General features: G+C 50.9%; 1 protein-coding gene across 11 annotated transcripts in view; it reads right to left on the bottom strand.

Annotated features, from left to right (window-relative positions):
- Positions 1 to 24,896, bottom strand: part of MYLK (myosin light chain kinase) — a 268,618-nt gene that overhangs the window by 8,898 nt on the left and 234,824 nt on the right. For 9 of the 11 annotated variants that reach the window (XM_079922579.1, XM_079922587.1, XM_079922588.1 and 6 more), the window contains 7 exons: positions 22,389 to 22,421; positions 22,197 to 22,290; positions 20,682 to 20,885; positions 14,635 to 14,852; positions 13,237 to 13,360; positions 5,019 to 5,171; positions 2,255 to 2,378 (listed from right to left, as the gene is read on the bottom strand). In XM_079922579.1, coding sequence (XP_079778705.1) covers positions 2,255 to 2,378; positions 5,019 to 5,171; positions 13,237 to 13,360; positions 14,635 to 14,852; positions 20,682 to 20,885; positions 22,197 to 22,290; positions 22,389 to 22,421 — 950 coding nt within the window. Of the gene's footprint in view, positions 1 to 2,254; positions 2,379 to 3,470; positions 4,140 to 5,018; positions 5,172 to 13,236; positions 13,361 to 14,634; positions 14,853 to 17,977; positions 19,249 to 20,681; positions 20,886 to 22,196; positions 22,291 to 22,388; positions 22,422 to 24,896 lie in introns of those variants that run through there. The other 2 variants (XM_079922580.1, XM_079922581.1) reach the window with 2 other exon arrangements.

Below are 24,896 nucleotides of genomic sequence, written 5' to 3'. Positions count from 1 at the left end.
GTGCTAAGGTCCTGGTATCCAGAGTTTAAAATGTGGAAAACATTTTCCTAAGGAGGAGATGTAACACAAGGTGGTCAGATACAGCTGAACTATTACCAGTGACAATATGCTTCAGGGACATTATGTGTTGAATGGGATTTTGCAGACTACTTTTCTATGTAATTTTGTGAAACATAACCACTGTTTCTGTGGAAAAGCCATTTCCAAATGCTGCTACCTATATTAAAATAGGAAATTAATGTTCCTTTTCTGAATTCTGTCCTTTCCCTTCTCACTTTCAGAAAACCTTATGGCTGATAACACTGTAAACAACAAGAAAAAAATGTGATTCAGATATCACCACAAATTATGGTTTCCGGACACATCTGACTGAAAAATTCCATTTATTTCCTCTCCCATTTCCTTATCTCTTCTCTGCGCCTATCCCCTGGGTTTAGGCTCTTCCTGGCTTTGGTTCACCAGCAGATGTGTGGATGCCTCCAGAAGCCTGAAGTAATAAGGCTGCCCTTTAGCCCACGGCCTCATCCAACCAAAACCCAGTGCAATTCCCTCCTCTGAGAACTGCCCCACCCCCATACCAGTCACCGTATCTGCTCCAGAAATACCGCTATTTCTTTGAGATCTACTGGCCACAGGATCATTAATAAAGCCAACCTTTGATTTTGTGGTCCTCTTGTGGCTTTGTTTTTTTTTAAAGAATATTTGCTCCTCTGATTTCACTGGACCCTAATGGCACCAGAGGGTAAGGTAAGCGGCACACGTGTTCCAACTCACCAGGTACTTGACAGAGGCCAGGAGATCCACCCAAACCTTCAGGCGGGGCTAACCAAGAACTGACTCCCACTTCGGGGAGGCCGCTGAGATGTGCAGGGGGTGAAGTCTCTCAGACCCACACACCCGAAGCCCCTCTCTCACCTTTGCTCCTCTCAACCTTTGTGTGAACTTGGACTTTTCAGTGAACTGCGGTTTAGTCATTCTGTGTGGCAAATCACCAGTGTCCCAGTTGCCCCTAAAATGGTGGTTTCCTTGTTCTCTGCCACAAAGGCAAGGTCCAAATGCCCCAGTCCCCTGAATGCCCAGCTAAAAGACTGCTCCTGTCAGGCCAGCATGATCAGGGTGAGGTCCAGTTCCCACCTCTGCGCCTTTTCCTCCGTCTGTGCTGTTATCCCCTCCTCTCTGTGCTCTACTCATGTTCCATGGCCAACTTCAGACTCCTGTCAGACTCACATCCACCTCTGGTGTGACTGGTTCCATTCTCTGTCCGCACTCACATATATGGGAATGGAGAGCTATAGTGAACATTTATAATTCTTGGTGTGTGTTATGTCCTTTTATGTCTATTTGCTTCAGGTCCCTGTTACACTGTACATTCCTTGAGTATAGAAACCATGCACCCTCCAGTAGCCCAGGAATTTTATAATACTAGTAGTGATAATAGAAATAAAATAGATCATGATAAGTTCTCTATGGTTTTGGATGATCATTTTCTCCATCTGCTAACAATCAGAGGCGATTTGTGTCATTAAACTGTGTGCTGTTAAGACTCTGTACGCTGGAGCCAGTCTCTGGGTTTGAATCCTGGCTTTCCCACTTACTAGCTGTGACCTTGGGTGACCTTCCTAACCTTTCTCTGCTTTGTTTGTCTGAGAACTGGGGATAACAATAGTACCTGCCTCCCAGGATTAAAAAACTACATAGAGAGTGCTTTGAATGTTCCCTATACGTGGCCAGCCCTCCATACATATTGGCTACCGATCTCATCTGTGAACACTTACTATGTGCCAGGCCATGTGCTAAAGGCCAGATGAATATTCTCTCATATAATTCTCACAACAGTGAGAATCTCACAAAGATTTGGTACCACTAATATCCCCATTTTATAGATGAGAAAACGAAGGCACAGCAAGGTTAAGTAACTTGGCTAAGGACATGTAGCTAGTAACATGCAACCTCTCTATGTCTCTCCCATGTCTCTCTTTGTGGAACATGTGCCCACCTCCTTCACTGTAAAGAAATGCAAGACCATCACGCTACCTATAAGGAGATCACATTCTCCAGGGCTGCCAAATAGTCCTAAAGGTGACATTGCTCATCCCTAGTCACGAAGACATGGAATGTCAGTCTTGGTCCCAGACTATTTCAGAAACAAATGTAAACATTTTTGGAGTGAGGCCAGGGCAAGTTGGGAATGAGGGTAGCTTGAATAAAGCAATTATGAGGGGCGACATCCCAGTCCAAAGTGACCCCTCATTACCTGCCATTTTCTTCTTGCCATGTACTTCTTCATCCGGTCCTTGGAGAGTTTCTTGGCCTCCATGTTCTTGGTGTCTTTCATTAGCCATGTATGCTGAAGGCACTGGGTGCAGTCCAAGCGGTTTCTAATAGAGGCAGAGATCAGAGGGTTTCTGAGCAGAAGGGGACCACAGAGACTGCTGGTCAGATCAGAAACGGGAGGTCACCTGTCCCTAGTTACACAGGGCAGAGCCCAGGGCTGTCTGCTCCCAGTCCATCCACCATGGTGAGAATCACTGTGCTCTTGGCCTTTTTCCTCTCTTGGTCTGGGTTACACTGACTAGACCCAGAATACATTAGTGTTGAGAAAGCCTAAACACCAGTAAGCAACTGGAGTCTCATGACCTGCCCTTGGGGTCTAGGGAGGCTAAGTGCTGGAGGGCAGACATGTCTGGGAATGACTGGCACCGTATTCCAGGGTGGGGTCATTCTGCTGGTCACGTGGGGGCTGGGAACTGTGGAGGCCCGATCCTTCTGCCTCCTTGTCTGATGGAGAGAAGAGTGAAACCTTAGGCCCAAACCTTCGAGAATCAGTGAACTCTCAAATCTTATGGTGTGGTTGAGTATCAGCTTTTTCCCATTAAAACTCAGAGATCACATTCTCTGGGCCTGGGGTCACAGCCTAACTGGCCAGTGGTGGAAGGTACTTGGCCACACTCAGGCAGGCAGCTCCTACATGAGCTAGATACAAAATAAGCATCCAGCTTTGTACAACCTATGAATTATGACAACCTTAGAACTGCACTGAAACTCATTTAATCTTCTGAAAGCTCTGGGAATCTAGAAATATTTCAAGGCCATCACCTTAATTGTCATAGGACTAATGAAGCCCAAAATACCAAGTGCTAACATATGTAGGAAAATGAGTAAAAGTAAATTTGCTAACTATAGCAAATGTAGTGGTCTTTAGATAAGGGGATATGGATTATTTTAATTTTCTTATATTCAAAGTTTGTACAACTTACATGTATTAACTTATAATAGAAAAACATTTTTTAAAGTGCTGATAGATGGAGATTTCTGGTTGAAGAGATGCTGAGTTTGAGTTTATGGGAATCTAGTGTCTTGATCTATATGAAATCAATTCTTTGGTGAGTCCATTTTACGAGCACAGAGAAGCCAACACGTTTCTGAATAAACTCAAGGTCAGGTGAGAAAATAGGGTATACACACAATACCTCATTTACTACATCTTGGGTGAATGAAGCCTGGTTGACAGAAGCCATCCTTGGACCAGAGTTGTTAGGAAGGAGATCCGCACCTCCCTGAGGCACCTGGGGAGCGGGGACCCATCACACGGGAGGGGCATCTCGGCCCCCCGCAACATCTAGATCCTCCTTGGGTCACGCCTGCTTCTGAGGTGAAGACTGGGGCAGCAAAGTGCTAAAAAGACCTCGCTGTCAAGGAGTGTGGAATGTCTCCTCTGGAGGAGTTTGGCCCTGAGCTGGCTAAAAAGGACTGAGAGGTGGGTGCGTAACCAGAAAACCAGACCGAACCACTTAAGGGACCCTCTAGCCTCGCTCCTTTAGCAACTGTGCTCTCATGTCCCAGACAGGATTTCCCCCAGAGGGGGCAAGACGACCGACAGCCTCACAGGGGTCTGCGGGCCAGGGAGACAGGGCAGAACCTAGGCCACAAAGTCCCCTTGGTGCACATGCAGAGCCTCTGGGCTGACTCCTCCCGCCTTCCTCCGGCACGCCACCCGTTTCAACACCACCTTCTGGGGAAAAGCTTACAGCTGCTTGTATTGCCAAATACGACTCCCCGGGGCCCCTGGAGCCAGGCCTTGCCTCATCTGGCCACCTGTTCACAGAGTGGGTGAGGCGCCCGACAGCCCGTGGCCCCCCGCCAACACCCCACCACTCCCTTGCCCTGCTGCAGGCCGGCCCTCCCGGCACGTGCACGGCCCCTCTCCATTTCCTACCGTAACGGTAGCTGCTTCCCCTCGCCAGTGAATTCTCTCCAGCCACACCAAGACCCCCTCAACCTCCCCTCCTCTGCTCTAGCCTCCTCTACTGCTCCCACCTCCATCCTCTTCCCCCTGAAATACTGACTGAGCACCTTGGGCGTCTGACCTTTCCTCACAGCCTTAGGCCGTCTATATGCCTGAACACTCAGGCCTCCTGACGTTCACAGATGTTCTTTATTGTCATCTGCTGACCACCTGGGCAGCTCCAGGCAGCCCCAGAAGGTGGAGGAGAGAACCTCACAGTCTGCACGGTTGCAGGGGACAGAGATGGAGCTGGGCCCAGTGGCCTGGGGTCACAGCCTAACTGGCCAGTGGTGGAAGGTACCTGGCCACACTCAGGCAGGCAGCTCCTACATGATCTAGATACAAAATAAGCATCCAGCCAGAATAGCTAGGAGTATGGTCAGGACCGGCAAACAGGGTACCTCCCCTGCAAGCCCCAGAAGGGGGGCTGAGGATTCCGCAGGGCGGCTGCAGGCCACAGCTGTACACGGAAAATAAAAGGGGCTGTTGTTATTCACACACAAGCTGCCTCATTCCGTCAACAGGCAGTCAAGCGCTGCTTTTCAGGTGAGGTTTCTGTGCTTCGAAAGACAGGAGAGTGTCGGGCACCAGGGAGCAGGACCCTTGCGCACGCAGTGCCCATTCTCCCCTCCTCGGGTGCGGAGGGGCCCACGACAGGGAAAGAGAGTCCCTGCCTCTGGACCCCAGTCCGGGGAGTGGGGAGGCTGAAAAGACTGAAATCGCGACCCATTACTTCATATCTTTCTTTAGCAAGCTGCTGATAAAGTCCTTGGCGTCATCGGAGATCTCATCGAAGGCCTCGTCGTCAAAGTCCCAGGTGGCTGAGGTGACGTTGGCTAAGGTTTCGTTATCGTTGTCACCCATGAAGGGGGACAGTCCACTGACCCTGGGGGAGGAGAGAGGAGAGCAGTGAATGGGGGAGGCCAGCAGGGAGGGCGGTCCCGCCAGGGGAGTGCTCCCTGAGGTCAGAGGTGAGAGCGCCCCCCACGCCCCCACGCCTGCCTCCCCTCCCACCCAGGAGAGAAGGGGGCGTGGCTCTCAGCCTCTGCCCGCTGGCTCACTCACTGTACTTCTGGGGTGTCGCCCGCCTGTTGACACCACCTGCCTGTGAAGCTGAGGCGGAGGGACTTTTCTTCAGTTTACCACTTCCACACAGCACTGCAGGGCCTTCCTCCCTGCCTTCTGTTCTTCCCCAACACCCAGGCGAGAACTTCGCCCTGCAGAACCTTCTCCAAGGTCCTGGGGGGAGGAATGGCCTCCTTCGCAGGGCTCCAGGCATGCGCGCGCGCGCGCGCACACACACACCCCCCCCCCCCCCCCCCCCCGCCGTGGACTGGTCACGTGGTACAGCACTCATCACTGCACCCTGTCCCGCCCTCCCACCTCTCACCATCAGCATCAAGAACAGGGCCAGCCCAAGTGGGGCTCGGCAAGGGTGTGTCCACGAAGGGTGGACCTGCAATGCGGGTCGGTGATCCATCTATACTTGACGTCAATGCGCCTGAGGCATTTAGGCCAAACCAGAAAACTTCCCTCAGAGGAACCATGGCCTGTTCATTCGCTGGGTGACCTTGGACAATTCCCCTCATCTCTCTGTGTCAGCTTCCTCCTCTGTTAGATGGACAACCTGCTACTTGGAGTGGTCACCACTGCCACCTCTCCCTGTTCTCCTTCTCCTGTGTCCTCATTCTCATAACAGCAGACATCTATCAAATGTCCACTATGTGCCATGCACTGGGCAGAGAGCTAAAACAGATGGACTCATTCAGTCTTAACACCACCCTTTAAGGCAGGTAACTCATTACTTCGTTTAACAGATAAGGAAACTGAGGCACCAAGTGGGGGTAAGTAACTTGCTCAAGGATTTGCAGTCAATGAGCCTATTTCTTTTTTTTCTTTTTTTTTTTTTTTTTGCGGTACGCGAGCCTCTCACTGTCGCGGCCCCCCCTTTGCGGAGCACAGGCTCCGGATGCGCAGGCTCAGCGGCCATGGCTCACGGGCCCAGCCGCTCCGCGGCATGTGGGATCCTCCCGAACTGGGGCACGAACCCGTGACCCCTGCATCGGCAGGCAGACTCTCAACCACTGCGCCACCAGAAAAGCCCAATGAGCCTATTGCTTAACCGCTAATTTGTACAGTCATTTCTAGGAAGATGAAGTAAATCACAGCGTACAGCACTGGCAGGAGGCCTGGTCCGCAGTACGGAGCTTGGTCTGTGACCATAGCTATTATGCAGTTCTTCTGTACACAGTTCACCCCCACTGCCCCATCAATCTGTGATCTCTGGAATGACTCACTTACCAATAGCTTAAGCCAAATAAAATTTGGAAGGTAAAGTATCTCAAAGCCGAACGGAGCAGACGTCTGGCTTACTGGCCTCACTTCTCACCTCTGGCGGGCACCTCATCTTCCCCCCAGCCGTGCAGCCCGCCACTCACCCTGACCTAGGGCCAGCTTCATGGGCCTTGGAAGAGCCCCACTCTTGGCTTCATGCTCTGCTGCCATCATTTTGAAATTCTTAATGTTTACACAAGTCACCCCACCTTTTTATGCTGCACTGGGCCCTATGATTTATGTAGCTGGTCCTGCCCTGTCCCCACCTGAGCCCCATGAGATGGATCTAGGGCCCTCATGCCATCAACCTTCCAAGTTAAGGCTTCACTAACAACCCTTTCCCCAAATCCCTCATCATAAACAATAATGCAAACCCCTCGGGAGCTGTTTTGGCATCCAAGAGGCATCAGCTTATGAAATACACTTGGCCCTGAAAAACTAAGTTTTGTAAAACAAAATCTATTGAAATATTGCAAGGAAAGCTTGCCATGGGAGGAACCCTCTGGTGAAAATCTTCATTAAAAAGAAGAAAAAGAGCTTTTTCAGTGTGAATTATCTCACCCTAATCAACATATTTGTGCTTTTGAATAAAGGAGTTTTATAGATGGCATTAAAATATCTTAAAGCAAGACACCCATTTATGTTCTCAGAGGGCATGGAGATAATCATTCTCGATCATATCACAATGAGGGAAGGGTGGGACCTCACCAGGCCAGAGTCTGTGCTGTTATATGCTATTCCTTTCCCCTCTCTGGGCCTCAGCTTCCCCCCTTATACACCAAGGGTACTGGACTAGAATTCCTAGGGGCTCCCAGGAAGCCCATAGGCTTAACTAGTCCCATCAAGAAGCAGCCTGACTCTTGCTTGCCAGCTACATGCTTCATTCTGTCTCTGCACTTTCCATTTGAAACAAAGAGGGGAAGTCCTACAGCACTCCAAGAGATCGCCGGGAGGGGGGGGGAGGGGGCAGGGAAGTAAACAACCCTGCTGTGGAATGCTGAAAGGCCGCCTTCTGTAAACCTCCTTTCCTAATTAGGAACTGTCATCCTACAAAGATAGGGCTTAATCTCTGTGATGTTCATAGTTGGGGAGAGCCTCCTCTCCTCTGGCCCCTGGCACTCCTCCTTCCTGGCAGCCCATCCATCTGAAATCCCTCCCAAGCCTTGGCTGGCTCCTCACCTGCCCCAGCTCCCCCAGCATTCCCCCTGATAAACAGTACGTCTCTAAAATAAAAAATATGCAGAGCCTGACGATGAAGACAGTATTCGAATTTTAGTAACGCCTTTCCGTGGTGGTGGGATTTTGCAGAATTTTTAAACTTCCTTTCTTGTACTTTTTCTTTATTGCTAGAATTTGCATAGGATCATATATGGTTGGGTTGTTCAACCCAATTAACAAACATAGTAACCCTAGCATTAAAAACACAGCTACTCACCTCTTTTCCTAGTCTTACCTAGGGTTTTAACTGAAGGGGATCAGAGTATACCTCCCCAAAATATGAACTTGGGCATAAAAATTGCCTTGAGCTGAAGGCAATTAGCCCTTTGTCCTCCCTTTTTCTGTCTAAAAGCAGGACATAAATTTCTCTTTGTTAAGGTGACATAAATTTCCATTTGTTCTATTTGTCCATTTCTTCTCTTCCCAGGAAGAGGAGAAAGACTGTCATCTGCATATTAGATATCGCCGAACAGTCCCTATACATTTCCTAGTCACCTTGTCACAATTTACTCCCTCCAGAAGCTCCAAACCCTTTTTCCTTCGTCTAGTTATTTCTGTATAATTTATCACTCTTTGTTAAAGTAGTATATAAGCCCCAAATTTTAAAGGTAACTTGAGTCACATTTCTTTATGAACACCTGTGCATATGTACATAATTAAATCTGTTTTCTTTTTGTTAATCTGTCCTTTTAAAAAAAAATTTATTTATTTGGTTGTGCCAGGTCTTAGTTGCTGCATGTGGGCTCCTTAGTTGTGGCATGTGAAGTGTTAGTTGCAGCACGCATATGGGATCTACTTCCCTGGCCAGGGATCGAACCCGGGCCCCCTGCATTGGGAGCGTGGAGTCTTAGCCACTGTGCCATCAGGGAAGTCCCGTTAAACTGTCTTTTGTCAGTTTGACTTGCAGACCCCCAAGAACTGAACCAAAGAGGTAGAGGAAAGTGTTTTTCTCCCCAACATAACCAGTGAATTTGTCTGGTTTTCACAAAATTGTCATCAGTGTGGGCAAGTTCTTGGATGGTCTACTTTTTCCTCACTTGACATTGTCTTTCACAAGTGTATACAGAGTCTCAATGTTCATTTTTAATGGTTAAATATTAGTCTTTGTGCTAATGAGTCAACTAAGGACATGACTGCAGGGTGTTCTAATTTCTTAATCTCTTACTGCAGCCAAACCTCACCAGGGAATCTGATGCGGGGGCGTGTTCTGCTTGGAGGACAGAGCATGAGGAGACAGAAGGCAGAAATGCCTCTTGAATTACACTTTCTCTGTGGTGCTTTTTAAGCAGATGACTCCACTGCATGAATGGCCAGCAAAGGAGGCCATACATCTTCCAGCAGAACTGCTGAGCGCTTAGGAAGGGGTTAGTATTTTATCCCATTTTATCCTTGGATGCTCATTCCCTGGTGTGGTGGGAAGATTTGAGAGGGCTGGTCAGGCCCCACAGGAAGAGCTGGGCATCGTTTTGTGCAGTAGCCTAGGAAAGACAGACCCAGGGTTTAGTCATGTTAACCACAGCCCAAGTCCCTGGAGAGCAAAACCTGCGGGTGGTGTCTGGGCCTGGTGTGGATGTGGGGTGCCTGGAGGTCTCAGGACCTGCAATAGAGAGCATGTCTGGACTCAGCAGCTAAGAGGGAAGAAGCAGCCCTGGGTGGAGCTGCTGGATCCCTCTGAAGAGCCCTGCATCCAAATCTGAGTCTGAGTAGGTACCTGATGCTTGGGCACTGGGACTTCTCCCCAGCTCACTAGGCTGCTGTCCCCAGAAGGTAGATTCCAGACGGGGATGGACCTGCCTCGCTGGACCATGGTACGTGCTCACAGATGAGCTGAGATGGGACGTCTGCAGCTGAGCACAGCAGGAAGATGGTAGGGAGGAGAAAGCAGGGCAGCAGCTTGGGGGAGGGGAGGAGGAGAAGGAATTCTGGGGTAGGGGTGAGGGCAGGACACAGAGAAGGGTTTTGGTGTCTCCATAGGCAGTAAGGGAACAGCAAGTCCTAAGGAAATGGGGGGAGGGAAATAAGAGAGGGAAGGAGGTCTTAGAAAAGGAGGCGGGGCTTAGAATTTCTTCACCGTTGAAGTGTGGCCTAGAGAGCCTGGTCCTCTCTCTTCCTGCCAGAAACCAATGGGTATTGGTAAGAGCAGAAGTCTCCAGCAGATCCACGAAACCTGCTTCTCCCTTCAGAATCAGGGGTGAAAGGGTAAAGGGCCCCCAACCCCACCTGCTACATCTCTACCCTGCCTGGGGACCCTGCGCAGGCAGTGGAGCCAGGTCTCCTGTACCGTGACAGGCTCTGCCCCGATCCCTCCGAGGGTGTGAGAAGGAGTTCCTTCAGCAAAGTCAAGACAACTTACGGGACACAGCTGCTCACTTAGGAGGTGCTCACCAAATCTGCGCTGGGGGAGACACCTGTTACCACTCGTCCCCCAGCTCTCCATACCTCACTGGCCCCAGAAAGGAGATGGTGGGGAGCGGGGGGCATCCTCTGGCAAGGACTCCAAGCTCCAAAGAGAGGGACGGAGGGTGCACGAGGGCCGCCAGAGAACCTCTTCTGGGGGCTTCCGGCAGTGGCTCCAGAATTCTGCAGAGCAGGGGCTGGGAGGAAGCAATCTGGCTGGCTGCACCTTCCGTTCTCACACCACATGCCCTGCCGACAGCCCAAGCTGAGGAGAGAGACTCCCAGACCTCAGTCCCCACTGTGAGAGCAGCAGGAAACGTCCCGCAGGGCAGAGCAGCCCGGATGCTGGGGAGGCTACAGGAGGCTGCGTAGGGCTGGCCTGTGTCCGCCACCCCCACTGCTCACCTGCCCCCCTTCCACAGGCACCTCTCCACCCTCCTCCCACCTCCGTCCCGATGCCTTCAGGCTGGTGCCCCGTTCATCAAAATTATTTTCCCCCCATTTCAAAAAGCCCTTCCCTATTCCTAGGTCTCAGCTTTAAAAGTAATCTAGCAAACCATGTAATCCAAATTACTTCTTCCACCTCAAAGAATTTTCATTTTAAAATAAAGTGCTCTTATGAGCCAGTAATTCTAGTTCTAGATTATATATCCAACAGAAATGCATAAAGATATTCACTAAAGCACGTGTACCGGAATACTCACAATAACCCGAACTGGAATCTAGCCCATCGGCACAGAATGGATAAGTCAACTGGATGAAGTTCACAGGGTGAAACACTATACAGCACCGAGAATGAACAGCCTACAGCTACACACCATAATGTGAATGGGGGCCACAAACAAGGTGGGGCAGAAGCCAGACACATCTTTCTGTATGATTTCTTTTACATAAAGTTCAAAAGCAGGTGAACATGGTGCGTGATGTTAGAATGGGGATCAGGTTACCCCTGAGGAAGTAACCAGAGCCTGGGCACCGGGAGGGCTGCAGGCCTGGTATTGTGTGGTTTCCGGGTCTGGGTATAGGTGTGTTTACTGTGCAAATTCACTGAGCGTCTAGTCACCGGTCTGGCCCTGACCCGTAGGGAGACCGATCGTCCTAGTTTGCCCAGGATGGTCCTCACTGCAGCACTGAAAGTCCCGTATCCTGGGAAACCCATCAGTGCTGGGTGAACTGGGACAGCTGGCCATGCTCTAGGACTGTGGGAAGTGGGCAGCCATGTGGGCTTCCCTGGCTCCTGTGACCTCAATGCCAAATGAAGATCGAATCTCTGCCATGCCCCACCCCCAGGTTTATTCTGAGGCCCAAACAGATGGTCCTGATTCTACAGCAGTGGGAAAACCGATGGAGAGAGTAAGGCAAGTCTCCATGATGGCTGCAGGGGGACCCAGGGCCAAGCCAAGCCACAGGGCAGCTGCGTCTGAACAGAGGGAGCTGACAAAAGACCGTGTCCCAAGACACTCTCCTGGGCAAAGGTCCGGCGTGAGCCCATCCAGCCTGGGGCAGCCCCCCCTGCCCTGCTCTCCTTGATTTACCAAGGGGCCAGCACTACAGAATCCGGCACAGTTTCCTTCACTCCTCAGCTCCTTTTCTCCTGGAGGGGACTGGGTAGGGAGAGGCAGGGAGATGCTCTCCTGGCCAGAGTTTCTTCTCTGCTGCTCTGGGGGAGGCTGTGTGGGTGGGGGTGACCCCAAGCAGGGAAGAAGATGACTCTCTGGGGTACAGAACCTATGACACAGGTTCAACTGAGGTAGGCTGTCCTCATAGCCCACAGGGAGAGTAAGACTCCTGAGCACGTGAAAAAGCCACATTGGTGCGCACACACACACACACACACACACACACACACACACACACACACACACACACACACACACACAAAATCACTCTGCTTCTGCTAAGGCTTTTGTAACAGTGGTTCCTAAACCTGGCTGTGCAGTAGAGTCACCTAAAGTCATTTCTCACACTGGGGTCTGAAGACCCCATGGATCTAAGAAAGTATTCTTAGAGGTCAATATTCACATTTTCTGTGAAAATGTTTAATTTGTCCTTTTGCTTTAACAACAAAAACTTTTTTACAAAATGACTACATGCATATCTGCATTTTCGGGGAGACCATCCCATAACTGTGTGATGCCACACAAACTCAGGGGTGCCACTAAGGCTAGTGCCTGCTTGCAGCCTCGGGCTTCAGAGACTAAAGCGGTCAAATCCCAACACGAGGGTGTGCTCTAGGGCCTGGTACTCAAAGGGCTGTCTTCAGACCAGCACCACCAGCAACCAGCGCCTGTTAGGAATGTGGATTCTCAGGTCCCCTGGAGCTTCTGAATCAGAACTTCTAATCTAAGCAGCCCAGGTGATTCCTTCATATTACTGCCTGTGAAGCACTGGTCTAGATTACTGGCCTTCCCTCTTTTCTCCAGCATTTTTTAACGGAATGGCTTCCTATTTTCCACCTAATTTCCCAATTCTAATGACTACACAGTAGCTTTCTGTTGTCTATGGGTCCCACTAAAAGCTCTATCATCAAAAGTGCTTATTAATTAGTCTGTATACTGGATGCAGAGATGAGGCTGGAATTTGGGGTCCCTCTGCCGTGAGGATGGGGTGCGGTCCTCTGAAGATGACGATGACACCCACAGCAGATGTACACCTGGCCTCTCTCCCTGCTTCTCTATGGACCCATGTACGCACATGAAGGTAAATGCCATGGCACCAGCCACGTTCCTGTCCTCCTGACCAAAGGCCCCTAGGTGGCCAGCATCAAGGATGGTGAGGGGCCCAGAACTGGGCTCTTGCTGTGTAGAGCTAGACGCTCCTGCAGAAGTGTGACGTGGGCTGTGGACATCACCAGGAGCACAGAAGCCAGGCAGGCCAGCGAGGAGGGGGTTGGGAGCCTACCGCCCTCCTGACTCTAGGCGGGCTCCCCATCAGGACCCGCCCTGGTCCCGTCAACAGCAGGGCAGCCTGGGGACCCTCCCGCCGTGCGCCCCAGGACTCACAGGATGTAGCAGATGACCCCGATGCTCCACATGTCTGTGGCGTAGCCAATGGGCTCGTAGTTGATCACTTCCGGTGCGACGAACTCTGGGGTGCCAAAGAGGACCTTCAGAGAGCCCGCATTCTCTGCAACCAGGATGGAGAGGGATCAATCGCCAGAACGTCCCTAAGCCAACCCGAGGTCAGCAGATGCCTGGGAGGGACACAGGCGAGGCCGGCCTTCAGCGGCTCTCCCCCTGCAGGACGGCACAGGGACAACAGCCTCCTCGTGGAACAAGGGCATGGACACACCAGTGGAACCGCCCTGCCCCGGATGGAATGGCTCTCCACGTGTCTGTCTCTCCCATGAGTTCCCTGAGACAGGGGTGGTGACTTGTGCTTGAAAATAATCTCTACCATTCAGTCTGTCATTTGTACCCTGCTGCCTGCTTTACGAGGACTTTCCTATTTAATGCTCTGGCCAAGGAGGATGACCCCCATCTCCCAAGGAGAAAAGGGAGGCCCAGGGAGTGACTCCCCCCCAACCCTGCCTCCCAGTAAATGGTGCTCAGGACCTAACCCAGGGGGTCTGACTCCTGAGCCATGTTCCTCCCCTGCCCCACCCACCTCTCCACATCTAGTGTCACATCTCTCTTCCCAGGAGCTGCTGGGAGGTTAGTTGGGAAAAACCATAACCCTGAGGTGGTGCCTCTGAGCCACAGAGGACCATCACCCACCAAAATGACTCTTGGGTTGGGTACTCAGGCCCTGAGTGCCTTCCCCTAACGTGCCCTGCCTCCTGAAAGGGCAGGAACAGCAGTGTTGCTTCAGAGAGCCCTGGACTAGGCCCCAGGTCCTCATTCCACCCCAGCTCATCGTGGGACTTGCTGGGCAAAGCTACTGTGAACCTCGGTTTCCTGGTCTACAAATTGAGGCTCATAAAATCTGCCCTGCCTGCCTCCAAGCGTTGCTGTGAGAATCAGATGAGAGAAAGTAGGTGAAAGTGCTCTGGAAACTGTACAGTAGGGTGCAAAAGTGAGGAAGCACCATCAGCAAAATGTTCTGCTGCTGAAGGCACCAGAGTGAAAAAAATAATGATAAAACAAATGAAAACACCTACAAAGTGCTTACCATGTGCAAGGCACTGCTCTTATCCCTCTCTACCTATATTAACTCAGTGAGCCCATAACAGCTCTATGAGGTGAGTCCTACTGTTACCCCAATTTACAGATAAGAAATTTGAGACATAGGTTCCCACAGCTAGTAAGTGGGGGGGGGCAGTCTCCACGGTCTGTGATCTCAGCTCCAATCCAGGGCATCCCCTTTAATACTGTTGTGTCTAATACAGTGCCTGGAACACACACAGCCATGGCCACTGCCATGACGTGTTGGTGACAACAGGAAAGGTGGCTCGGCCTTACCCAACCTCCTGGCCAGACCGAAGTCGATGAGCTTGATCCTGGTGCCTGTCTTGTTGACACACATGATGTTCTCGGGCTTGAGGTCCAGATGGACAATGCCCTGCTTGTGGATGTACTCCACCCCCTCCGAGATCTGCCTCATGTACTTGATGCACTCCCGCTCGGTCAGCTCAAAGTCCTCATCGATGATGCGCTCGAACAGCTCACCCCCGGACACGCTGCGGGGACAGAGGGGGTGCTCAGACCACAGGAGCAGGGAGCCTGGCTGGCAGGAAGCCTGGCCAGGGCAGGCTGGGGGAAGGGGTCACGGCCAGGAAAGCCCAGTGTATGGGGGTGCCAGGCATTTTCTGCAGCTTCCTGAGTCCCAGACCACTGCCCCGTTATGTCGGTCCCAGTCTTCCACTGTGTGAGGACGGCCCGGTCCTCCTGGTTTCCTGCTTGGGGGATACCGCCTGTGCCCACTAAGCTTTGGAGGGGTTCAGGGAAGCATCTACTAGGTAGTCTCAGAGGTGGCCATGAACTGAGAGATCTAGAATGATCTCCTAAGCAAAAAGGGTAACTGCCAGGCAACCTCTTTCCCCCAAATGACTATAGATGTAAGGGATTATCCTGTTCTCCAGCCATGTCTTCTGGTCATAAAGAATTGAAGTTTAAAAACTCAAAGTACCCATAAGCATTTGTTTTGCATAGCCAGAAGCAGAGAAATATCTTCAATAATACAGAGCACCAGCACATTTTGTAAAAGTCTTTGGCTGTAACCTATTATGCTTACAGTTGGGATCGATTTGCTTCCTCTGGCTAGGCCTATAACATCAGTTTACTCCTTCCAGCCATAACTAACTTGCCTCCCCTGCTCCCTGGCCCAGGCTGGGAGGTTAGTACATCCTTCCTGCCTGGATAGACTCTGGATCCTGGCCATGGTGGTTCTGGGGCCTGCAGTGGGCGTCTTTTCTAAGGATTGGCCAGCCAGCCTATTTCCCTTCAGTGCAAATTCTGAGTCACATGGGGCCTCTCTGTTCCCCTCTCCCGGCCTTCCAAACCCACCTTCCTTGCTCGCTGCTCAGAAACCTTAAAGCATCCCCTTGGTAACTTATGCAGCATCCAGACGTCAGTAAGTTCTTTTTTTACAATGGCCTGTGATCCACCAGCTGAACAAGGTTGAGTGGGCTTCCTTCGGAGCCTGTCCTCTTCCAAGGGGCTTCCCTCTTCTAAGGGAGTCATCACAAAGATGGGAAAGAGCCGAGTTTGAATCCCGTCTCTGTGGCTTGGGCAAGTTACTTAACCTTTCTGAGCCCCAGTTTCCTCATCTGTCCCTCCATCACAGTAGTTAGGAATGAAGGAACTTTTGTGAAGCGTCATGTCTGACACACAGTGGGTGCTCAGCACATATTAATTATCATCTGACAACCTGCTGCGGGCCAAGTGGATCTTGTTACTGACCCCTGAGGGAGAGACAAGACAAGGACGCACCATGGGGCCCAGCACACGGAAGCCTCTGTGGGTTTCCATCACCACAGGACAAAGACCTCTGGGAGGGCTGAGCAGGAAAGGTCAGTCTGTGCCAGTGGCCGCTGCGGGGCGCTGGAACCAACGCTTTAGAACCAACCGAGAAGGAGGTCCTTGTGTGGCCAGCAGGTGGCGCCTCTGTCCTCAAGCCCTTCATTTCTGTTGCCCGCCACCCGGGCTCTAGGTCAAACTCTAATCTCCGTTCTTAGGTTCCTAGGTTTCAGGCCATTCTTAACATCTCTGAGCCCCAATTTCCTCATCTGTAAGATGCAGATAAAAACAGCACTATCTCACAGGGTTGCTGTGAAGATTGAGTGAATTAATACAGGTAAAGTGCTTAGAAAAGTGCCTGGCATATAGTAAGTGCTCAATAATGTTAATTATCTTTTTTTTTTTTTCCTTTTTAAAGAACCAGTGGGGGCTCTTGTTGAAAATACAGACTCCCAAGCTTCTCCCCTGAAGATTCTGATTTAGAAAATCTTGGAAGGGTTGTGATCCATATTTTTAATGAGTACCCCAGGTCATTGTTAAAATCAGACAAGTTTGAGAAATATTGGCTTACTCAGTTACCACCCCTGGGAAGCCAGCTGAAATTCATGTCCTCCGAGAAATCACTCCCCATTTCATCATATGATCTTTCCCTCCCTGGGTTCCCACACTCTCATCTCTGCACTTTCCCCATCAAGTCTGCCTTGTCTTAAAGTTGTTTGTGAACATGTCTGGAAAAGGTACGGCTCATCTCTAGACCCTTGTTTTTACCTGGCAATATCTGGCACAGACAAGGTACCCCAAAATGTTTGGTTTTAAATTTAAAATATTCTGAAAAAGCAAGAAACCATTTTTTGCAGTGTCCTTGGGAACGTCTGAGGCAATGAGTGGTGGAAATCTGAGCCGTGGAGATAATTACTGCTGCATTTCTAGAGGTAACCTATTCAGTAGAGGTGCAAATATAGGTTCAAACCTATTCAAATTTAGTTGATGTATTTTGAAAACTGTCCTTGTGGTCCATTTTCAAGGATGGAAGGGGTTACATAAACAGTTCTATATAGGTTTCTTTTCAAAACGCTCAAGACTGTGGGTGGAAAGAAGCTGCCACCCACAGAGATGGGATAAAGCCATGGGCCAAGACTGGGCGGAGGAAATGTGTGCTTAATAAATTAACAGTGATGAGTGAGTGAATGAATGAGTGAAAACCTACCTTATTGCAAGGGATCAAATTTATCCCCCAACTGTAGACATTGGCCAGCGCTCACTGGCAGCCAGAAGGACGACACTTCACGGGGCTCCAAACCCAGACCCTCTCCTCCTTGTCTCATGCCAGCTAGCTGCTTATTCGTTGATCAGTTTTGCCAATGGCAGCATGAAGGTGAGATGGGCAATGGATGGATGACTCAGCTTAAGCTGCACATCTGCTTCAGTGCTCAGGGGCCCACCAGCCCTTGGAATGTCCCAAAAGGACCAGCCCTGACTCCAGGCCCGGAGCCTGAAGGAACTCCTGTATCAGAGCAACACTGCTACAACGATAGGGGCCTGTCTCATAATCGGAGGTCAGAAAGGCTGAAGACACATTAATTCTGGGCTCTCACTGTATCTGAGGCGGCTGATCTGAAGCCTGGGGCCCTGCAATACATTTTCATTTTTCTGTATCACCAGGGATTGTCCTTCTCTTAATCTCAGTTTCTCCACCGAACAAGGAGAAGAGCAAATCGTACAGCTGAAAGCCAGCCTTTGCCTTCTCAGTGGCCAGGTCTGTTTAAGCTGGAAGGGAAGTACAGATTGAGTATGAACCTGCTCCTTCTTCTCTGGTCGAGTTCCTATCAAGGGGCAAGCTCCTTACCCCAAGTGCAGGAGAATCAGCTGGCATCTGTGAATGTAAGACTCACTCCTGTCCACGGGGGAGGCGTGGGGTGGAGGGATGAAAGCCAGACCAGCTGAAGCCCTCGTCCGTTTTCTCCCAACATTTTCCATCCAGCTTGCCAACTCCCAATTCCAAGCTAAGTATGGTATTCTGCCCACTGGTTCTGCTGCCCAGCCTCACCCAGGCTTGGTTGCCTCCTACCCGCTCCTGCACCTTCTCACGAGCTTGCTCAAGGTTTAAGTTCCAAAGATAAGACATTTCTTCACATGTCCCCACACGCCCACGCTGCCTGGACCAAGCAACCTGTTCTACAATAAATGTGAAAGGCTGCAGCCCACAGGGCTATTGTGAGGGTATAATGAGTGAGGCCATGGACATGGGCTAAATCTTTCCTAGAAGTGGGGAGGGAAGTTTGAATTCGGGGCTGAAAACTGATTCTAAGAGACGAAGGAAGATTTTCTTTGAATCTGTGTACAAGTTCCACAGAGCTGCAGAATTTTAGAACCAAAAGGGAGTATAATCCAAATATCTCTCCTCGCTGAAAGGATTTAATAATTACAAAATCACAGCTCGACAGTAATAGAAGCTGACCCCAGGTTTCCTGAATAGTAGGATTTGTTCCACAAACCAGTTGGGTGTTAAAGTGCTCACAAAATAATTTTAAGTGAAAAAAAGACCAGGATATAGAAAAAGTCAATGCATCATACTCCTAAGAATAACTCGCAATTATACAGCCTGTGCCTGACACACGTTATTCCATCTAATCCCCACATTGTACACGAGATGGTTTATAGCCTCCTTTTACAGATAATAAAACTAATGATTGGCACAGTTGGGCAACTTATTCAAGGTCGTCAACAAGAGGCAGAGCAGGGATTGAAGTGAGGTTTCTGACTCAAGTCTGTCTCTTAACCACGACTGCCTTTCCTGAGGAACACAAACTGAAAGGAAACACAGCAAAGGTTCACGGAATGAGAGGAGTCACTTCTCAAACTGGGGATGCCTCACTGGCTTCACCTTTCCCAGGAAGGAACACCGAGATGTTGACACAGCCCTCTCCGAAGGACTGAGATCCCTGAAGCTCGGGATGAGCAGTTCAAGGATGCTGCAGGCAATTTCAGAGTATTGCTAAAGCTTTCAAACGCACATCCCCTTTGATCCAGCACTCCCACACTTCTGGGAGTTTACCCTACAGATGTACACAGGCATGAGTGTAAAGCTATATGTACAAGGTTAGAGACACTGCCTTTTTGCAAAAGCCAAAGCCTGGAAACCATCCAAAACCCTATCAAAAGAAGACGAATAACCTGTGGTCTATGCATGCGCTGAGATCCCAGGGAGCAGGGAGAGTGAGGAAGCCCCCTGGCTACTGATGTGGGCCTCTCTCCAAGATACACTGTTGAATGGAAAGAAGCCAAGTATAGAATATTGAGTGAAACTTGTCTTTGGGTTAAAAGGTGGGAAGTATGTGTATATATACATACATACATACATACATATATATATTCATATATGAATAATATAAATAATATATGCTTGCATTTTCATAAAGAAACTTTGGAAGGACACAGACAAAACCAACAAAATTGGTTACCGGTGGTGCTGAGGCAGGGTAGGAACAGGGTAGATGGGAGACAGGGGTAGGAATGGGACTTCTCATTGTGTATTCTCTTGTATTTTTTTATATGATTGTATCATATACTTTTAAAATTCAGATTAAAAAAGGAAAAGAAATGATTAAAAAATACACATTGGGCTTCCCTGGTGGGGCAGTGGTTGAGAGTCCGCCTGCCGATGGAGGGGACGCGGGTTCGTGCCCTGGTCCGGGAAGATCCCACATGGTGTGGAGCGGCTGGGCCTGTGAGCCATGGCCGCTGAGCCTGCGCGTCCGGAGGCTGTGCTCCGCAACGGGAGAGGCCACAACAGTGAGAGGCCCGTGTATCGCAAAACAAAAAAAAACAAAAAAAAACCACACTATGGAGCATGTGTGTGTGTGTGTGTGTGTGTGTGTGTGTGTGTGTGTTTGTGCACATTCAGACCAGCACTCAGAGGGGAGAGAGGTGAAGGACTGGGACTCAAAGAAACAATGGAGTCCAGGAAAGCTTTGGCTGGATGTCATCTGGTCCTCCCCCTGCCTCTGTACAGCCCAGCTCAGAAAGCGCTACTCTTTGGTGAGTGAGAGTTCAAGAGAGAACAAACCAGCGTGGACCAGGGGCACACAGAGCAGAGCAGGAGGACGGGAGCGAGGCTTACACTCCTGCATTCTGAGCTCCCAGCCCTGGGCCCCCTTCTCTCTCACAGGCCGGTTGGGAAGCTGCCCTGTCCCCCCTCTTCTGCTCTAAAGCCACTCTAGGTCAGAATGCCCTGAATGAAACCAAGGAGCCGAGGGGTAGCCCTGAGCCTTTCACAGGGAGGTGAGGGCGAGAAGGGGGCAGGGGTCCTCAAAGGCCTGCCAGTGTGTTCTGGAGATGAGCAGAGGGGGCTGGTGGGCAGTGGGTCAGGGCCGGCACCGTGCACAGATGGACTGTCCCCAGTGGTCAGCACCCGGCCATACGGGCTGCCGAGTGTCGTGCACATCACACCCTGGCCCACAGTGCTCTCCATCTCGGGGCGGAGGGTGGTGGCGGGACAGCGGGGGAGTCCCACAAGGGGATCCTGGGCCGCCCCGCGGCGGGACACTCACATTTCCAGGACCATGACGATGTTGGCTTTCTCTTCGAAGGCATCCACACACTGGACCAGCTTGGGGTGGTGGAGGCAGTTCATGATGCTGATCTCCTGCCGGATGTTCTCCTTCTCTTTTGCTGAATATGCCTTGAAGAATTTCCCTGCCCAGATTTTTCCAGTTTTCTTCTCTACAAGTCGAAAGACCTGTCCAAATTTCCCACTGTGAATGAAAGGAGGAGAGAAAAAGCAATTTAGCCCAGCTTTCCACTGACCTGGGATTGGCAAGTGATGGACCGTGGGACCCATCTGGCCTCCCTCTTTTTCTAAATAAAGTTTTACTGGAAAACCGCCATGCCCATTTGTGCCCAGATTGTCTGTGGCTGCTTCTGGGTTTCAGGAGCAAAGCAGTCGTTGCAGCATAAACCAAATGGCCCACAAACCCTAAATATCCATCATCTGGCCCTTTACAGAAGAAGTCGGCCAGTCCCTGCTCTAGGTCAGTGAAGCACACTGCGGATGCCGTAAACCTACTCTCCATCACTTGTCAATGTCAGCCCGGGTCTGGCCCCCCAACCCTGCCCTAACCCTGTCCAGTCTTGCTGTTCTTTCAGGACTGTCATCTCCTTGGGCTGAGGCCTCAATCTTGGCGACAGACTTCCTTCCCTTTCCCCCGCGAAAGGACCCGTGACGTCAGGTTGGGGAAGTCCTCCCCAGGTACCGGGAATTTCAGAGTGGTTGCCTTCCTTCCACGCCTTTCCAGTACCGGGGGCCTGGAGACAGCCTAGCAAGGCCCCTGCTTCCCACTGTAGGGATGGCAGTGGTGGCATTCCGCTGACACCACTCCCGCCCCAGAGCAGGGTCCTCGTTCTTCAGGACTGCGATGAGGTTGGTGTCACTCCTTTATTGGACAGAAACCCTCCGGAAATAAAGAGCTGAGCCCCATTCCTCTCTCTTCCACCTCCCCTCCTCCTCCAGGGATAGTGGGCGACAGGCAGCCCTGGGTGCTGCTGCTGGTGGGCACAGCCTGGCTGTGCCGAGGGCCCAGGGTTGTGGTCTGAGTCCACTGGTGTCTCTGCAGCCCAGGGAAGAGCCTCAGCAGAGACTGTGGCCTGAGTTCACAAAGCGAGGGGTGATGACAGGAGGTACATGTCAAGGGGGTGCGTTCTCCTGAAGCACTAGAGCTAGAACTGCTGAACGGCGAGCACGGATCAAAGGGAAGGGATCCTAAGGACGGGCCGGGCCAGACCCGCTGCCCTGGGTTATGTCCTATGTGAGGGGTGGATTGCAGAGGGGGACGGGCCTGCTCAAGCTTGCGGAGGGATCCCGGGGCACAGCAGCTCCTAAGAGAGCCCTGGCCGGGTGATGCTTTCACGGGTGCCAACAGGTCAAGCCCTCCCGGTTCTGCAGGAACCTCAGTCTGGGGAGTTGGCAGGACCCAGGGAAGGACAGGAAGAGGAAGCAGGGAACTTAACCTCGGGGCCTGCGCCACCCTCACCCTGGGCTCCGGAAGGGTGCTTCCCACTCCACTTACGATCCTAGTCTCTCTTCGATGTCATAGAAGTCAGACACTTTCTGGTCAGTATTGACCACGACGGTCCGATAATCGACCTCGGGCTCCTTTTCATCTGCAGGGTGGGGGTCGGGGTGAGTGTGAGTCATCAGACCCCTCACCCACCCCCGCTCTACCCCTCGAGTCTTCCCGAGGACGGGGGCCAGCACTCACCATCATCTGACACCTCCACTTCATCCTTCGGCTCTAGGGGGAGAGAGGGCGTGGGTGATTAGTAACGAAGGCCCACCGAGAGCAAAGCATGCCGGGGGCCCTGTCGGACTTCAGCCTTCCCAGGCACAAGACCACTAAGCCCAGAGCTCTGGGCACCACCACAGGGTCAGTGGGTCCACGCTGCAACAGGGCCACGTATACACCGGCAGGCGCTGACCCTCACCCAGCCTCTCCTCTGCCAGCTCTCCCCTCCATCCACCCCCCTCTAGCCTTGAGGTCCCCTAGACATGCCCTTCTTCACATCTTTTCTAGTCTCTCTGACTTTCAGAACCTACACACAACTACGACAGTCCCTTTCTGCTCCGGCTCAAAAGTCGGCAACTTATAATTGCTACTAGTGTCAGATCCATTTATCCATTTGCTGAGAACTCTTTCTGGAATTCCAGCTAGGTACCAGTTATTGTGCCAGTGATCATGGGTGTACAAAACAAAATACAGATGGCATGATCTCTCCTCCTTTCTTGGAGCTTATATATAATTTCGTTGGAGAGGCAAAAACACATATCCTTGAAATATCCATTACGAGTGTTATATAATCAAGCACAAATATCGCAGTACAAACTGAGTAGACCATGGAGAAAGGTGACACAAGTGGGGCAAGTACAAAGTCAGAGCAATTAGTCTAGGAAGAAGGAGCCCTTGAGTTGTGTCTTAAAAGAAATGATGGAACACAGCGAGGAGGTGGGTGACGTCATGCAGGAAGCCAGCAGGTGTTTATGGGTATGGCAAGGAGGGACATGAGCAGCCCACCCTGGCCGTTCACAGATGTTTCAGTCGTGGATGGGGGGTCGTGAGGGGACAGGCTGGTGGCCAGAGGAATACACCCACTTCTGAAGTCCAGGCTTTCCTTTGCTTTGGTATAATTAGTCCCTAAAGAGCCACTGTGGCTTCTTGACCTTCGCCAAGTGCCCTTCCCTTCCGGGGCCTCAGTTTCCTCATCTGTAAAAGGAAAGCACTGTACTTCTAGGTGGTTCTCGGGTCCTTGGCTAGCCCCGGACGCCATGCTTTGCGATGTGCTAGGTGCTACTCGGCCATGGTGTGGGGCTGTGTCCCGTCTGACAGCGGGAACCAAGGGAGGCTTCCTGAAGAGGTCGAAAGACCTGAGGAAGCCAGAGAGGGAGGCCAAGGATCTCTAAAGTGTGTGTGTGTTTGTGTGTGCGAACCACTGGGGGAAAGGGTGTGATTTGCTGAAGCTCGCAGCAGAGCAAGACTGAGGACAGGAAAGGGACGGCAGATGGAAGGAAGGCCAGGGCAGACGGGGCCGAGGGGTTGGTCAGACACTGCCCAGAAAGGAGGGCTTGTGTGGGAGCGGGCCCAGCTCTGTGTGCTTCGCAAGTGGAATGCTGGCGGTGAAGGCGTGGGTCGGGGACCAGGTGCAGCTTGAAACTGTAGACAGTGAGTCTCTCTGTTAGGCTGAGGGCAGAACAAATGACTGAAAGCTAAGCAGGCAACCTGAGAGAAGTCACACAGTTCCCATGCAAGATAAGTACCCCTTGCTGGAAAAGAGTTTTGAGAGAGTTTATAAGCATGTGACCGGGAACAAGAGAGGCTATGATTTGTTTAGAGTTCTTAAAATGCTGTTGATGAAGTTTAATTTTAAAAAACCAACACAAGTGGGATTGGGAGGAATATTTGTCACAGAAAGGAAAATGCCATGGAAAAATAAAAAAAGGATAAGGTCGATGGGGACTCTCAGATTAGTGGTGGGGTTCACAGATACTGTCGGGATGTGAGTATAACTGATCAAGTCTTCTAAATCACAGATTTGAGAGTTGACAGTGACACTGTCAAATTCACAGATGACCAAAATGTACTTGAGAGCAACACACCTGGAAGGTAGTAATGGAGTCATGTGTTCAGGGAGAACTGAATCATTCAGACTTTCAGCATGACAAGCCCTAGGGTATCTAGTTAGAACCAAAAGTGGGAGCCCCATTCCTCAAGCAACTGCTCTGGCCAACAGAATGCTGTCACTGGGGACGTGTGCACCGGCTGCAAACAGGTGTTATTACTCTGCCCTTGGTAGAGCCTGGGGTCATGTGATCCTAGAACCCTGGCTGTTGGCACTGATAAAGTCTCAGTGGAGCTGGAGGAGGCGTGGGCCATTGAAAGGAAGAGCTGCCATGTGAAGATGATCAGAAAAGGTTAGGCCTCTCTGGTTGGGAAAGAAGCCTAAAGCAGACGCGATAAAAAACAAAAAAATCACAATAGCCAAGGGTGAGATTAGGGTTATGAACTTTCACCAACTCATGAATACTATAACGTGGGAGAACAGTTTAGCGTTATACCTCACATAGGAGGAACGCTGCAGGCATCTGGAAATCACATCTCAAGAGCCACCGGAAGAACGATAAATAGGTTCAAGAGATGTTTAGGTTAGTTCAACAATGGTATGTCAGACGGGGATTTAAGGAAAGCGAGAGATTCAAGTCAATTCAACAATCACTA

Source organism: Stenella coeruleoalba, assembly GCF_951394435.1.
Source record: "Stenella coeruleoalba genome assembly, chromosome: 5".
Taxonomy (NCBI): domain Eukaryota; kingdom Metazoa; phylum Chordata; class Mammalia; order Artiodactyla; family Delphinidae; genus Stenella; species Stenella coeruleoalba.
Note: the sequence above shows the minus strand (reverse complement) of the source record. Positions and strands in the feature narration are given on the sequence as shown.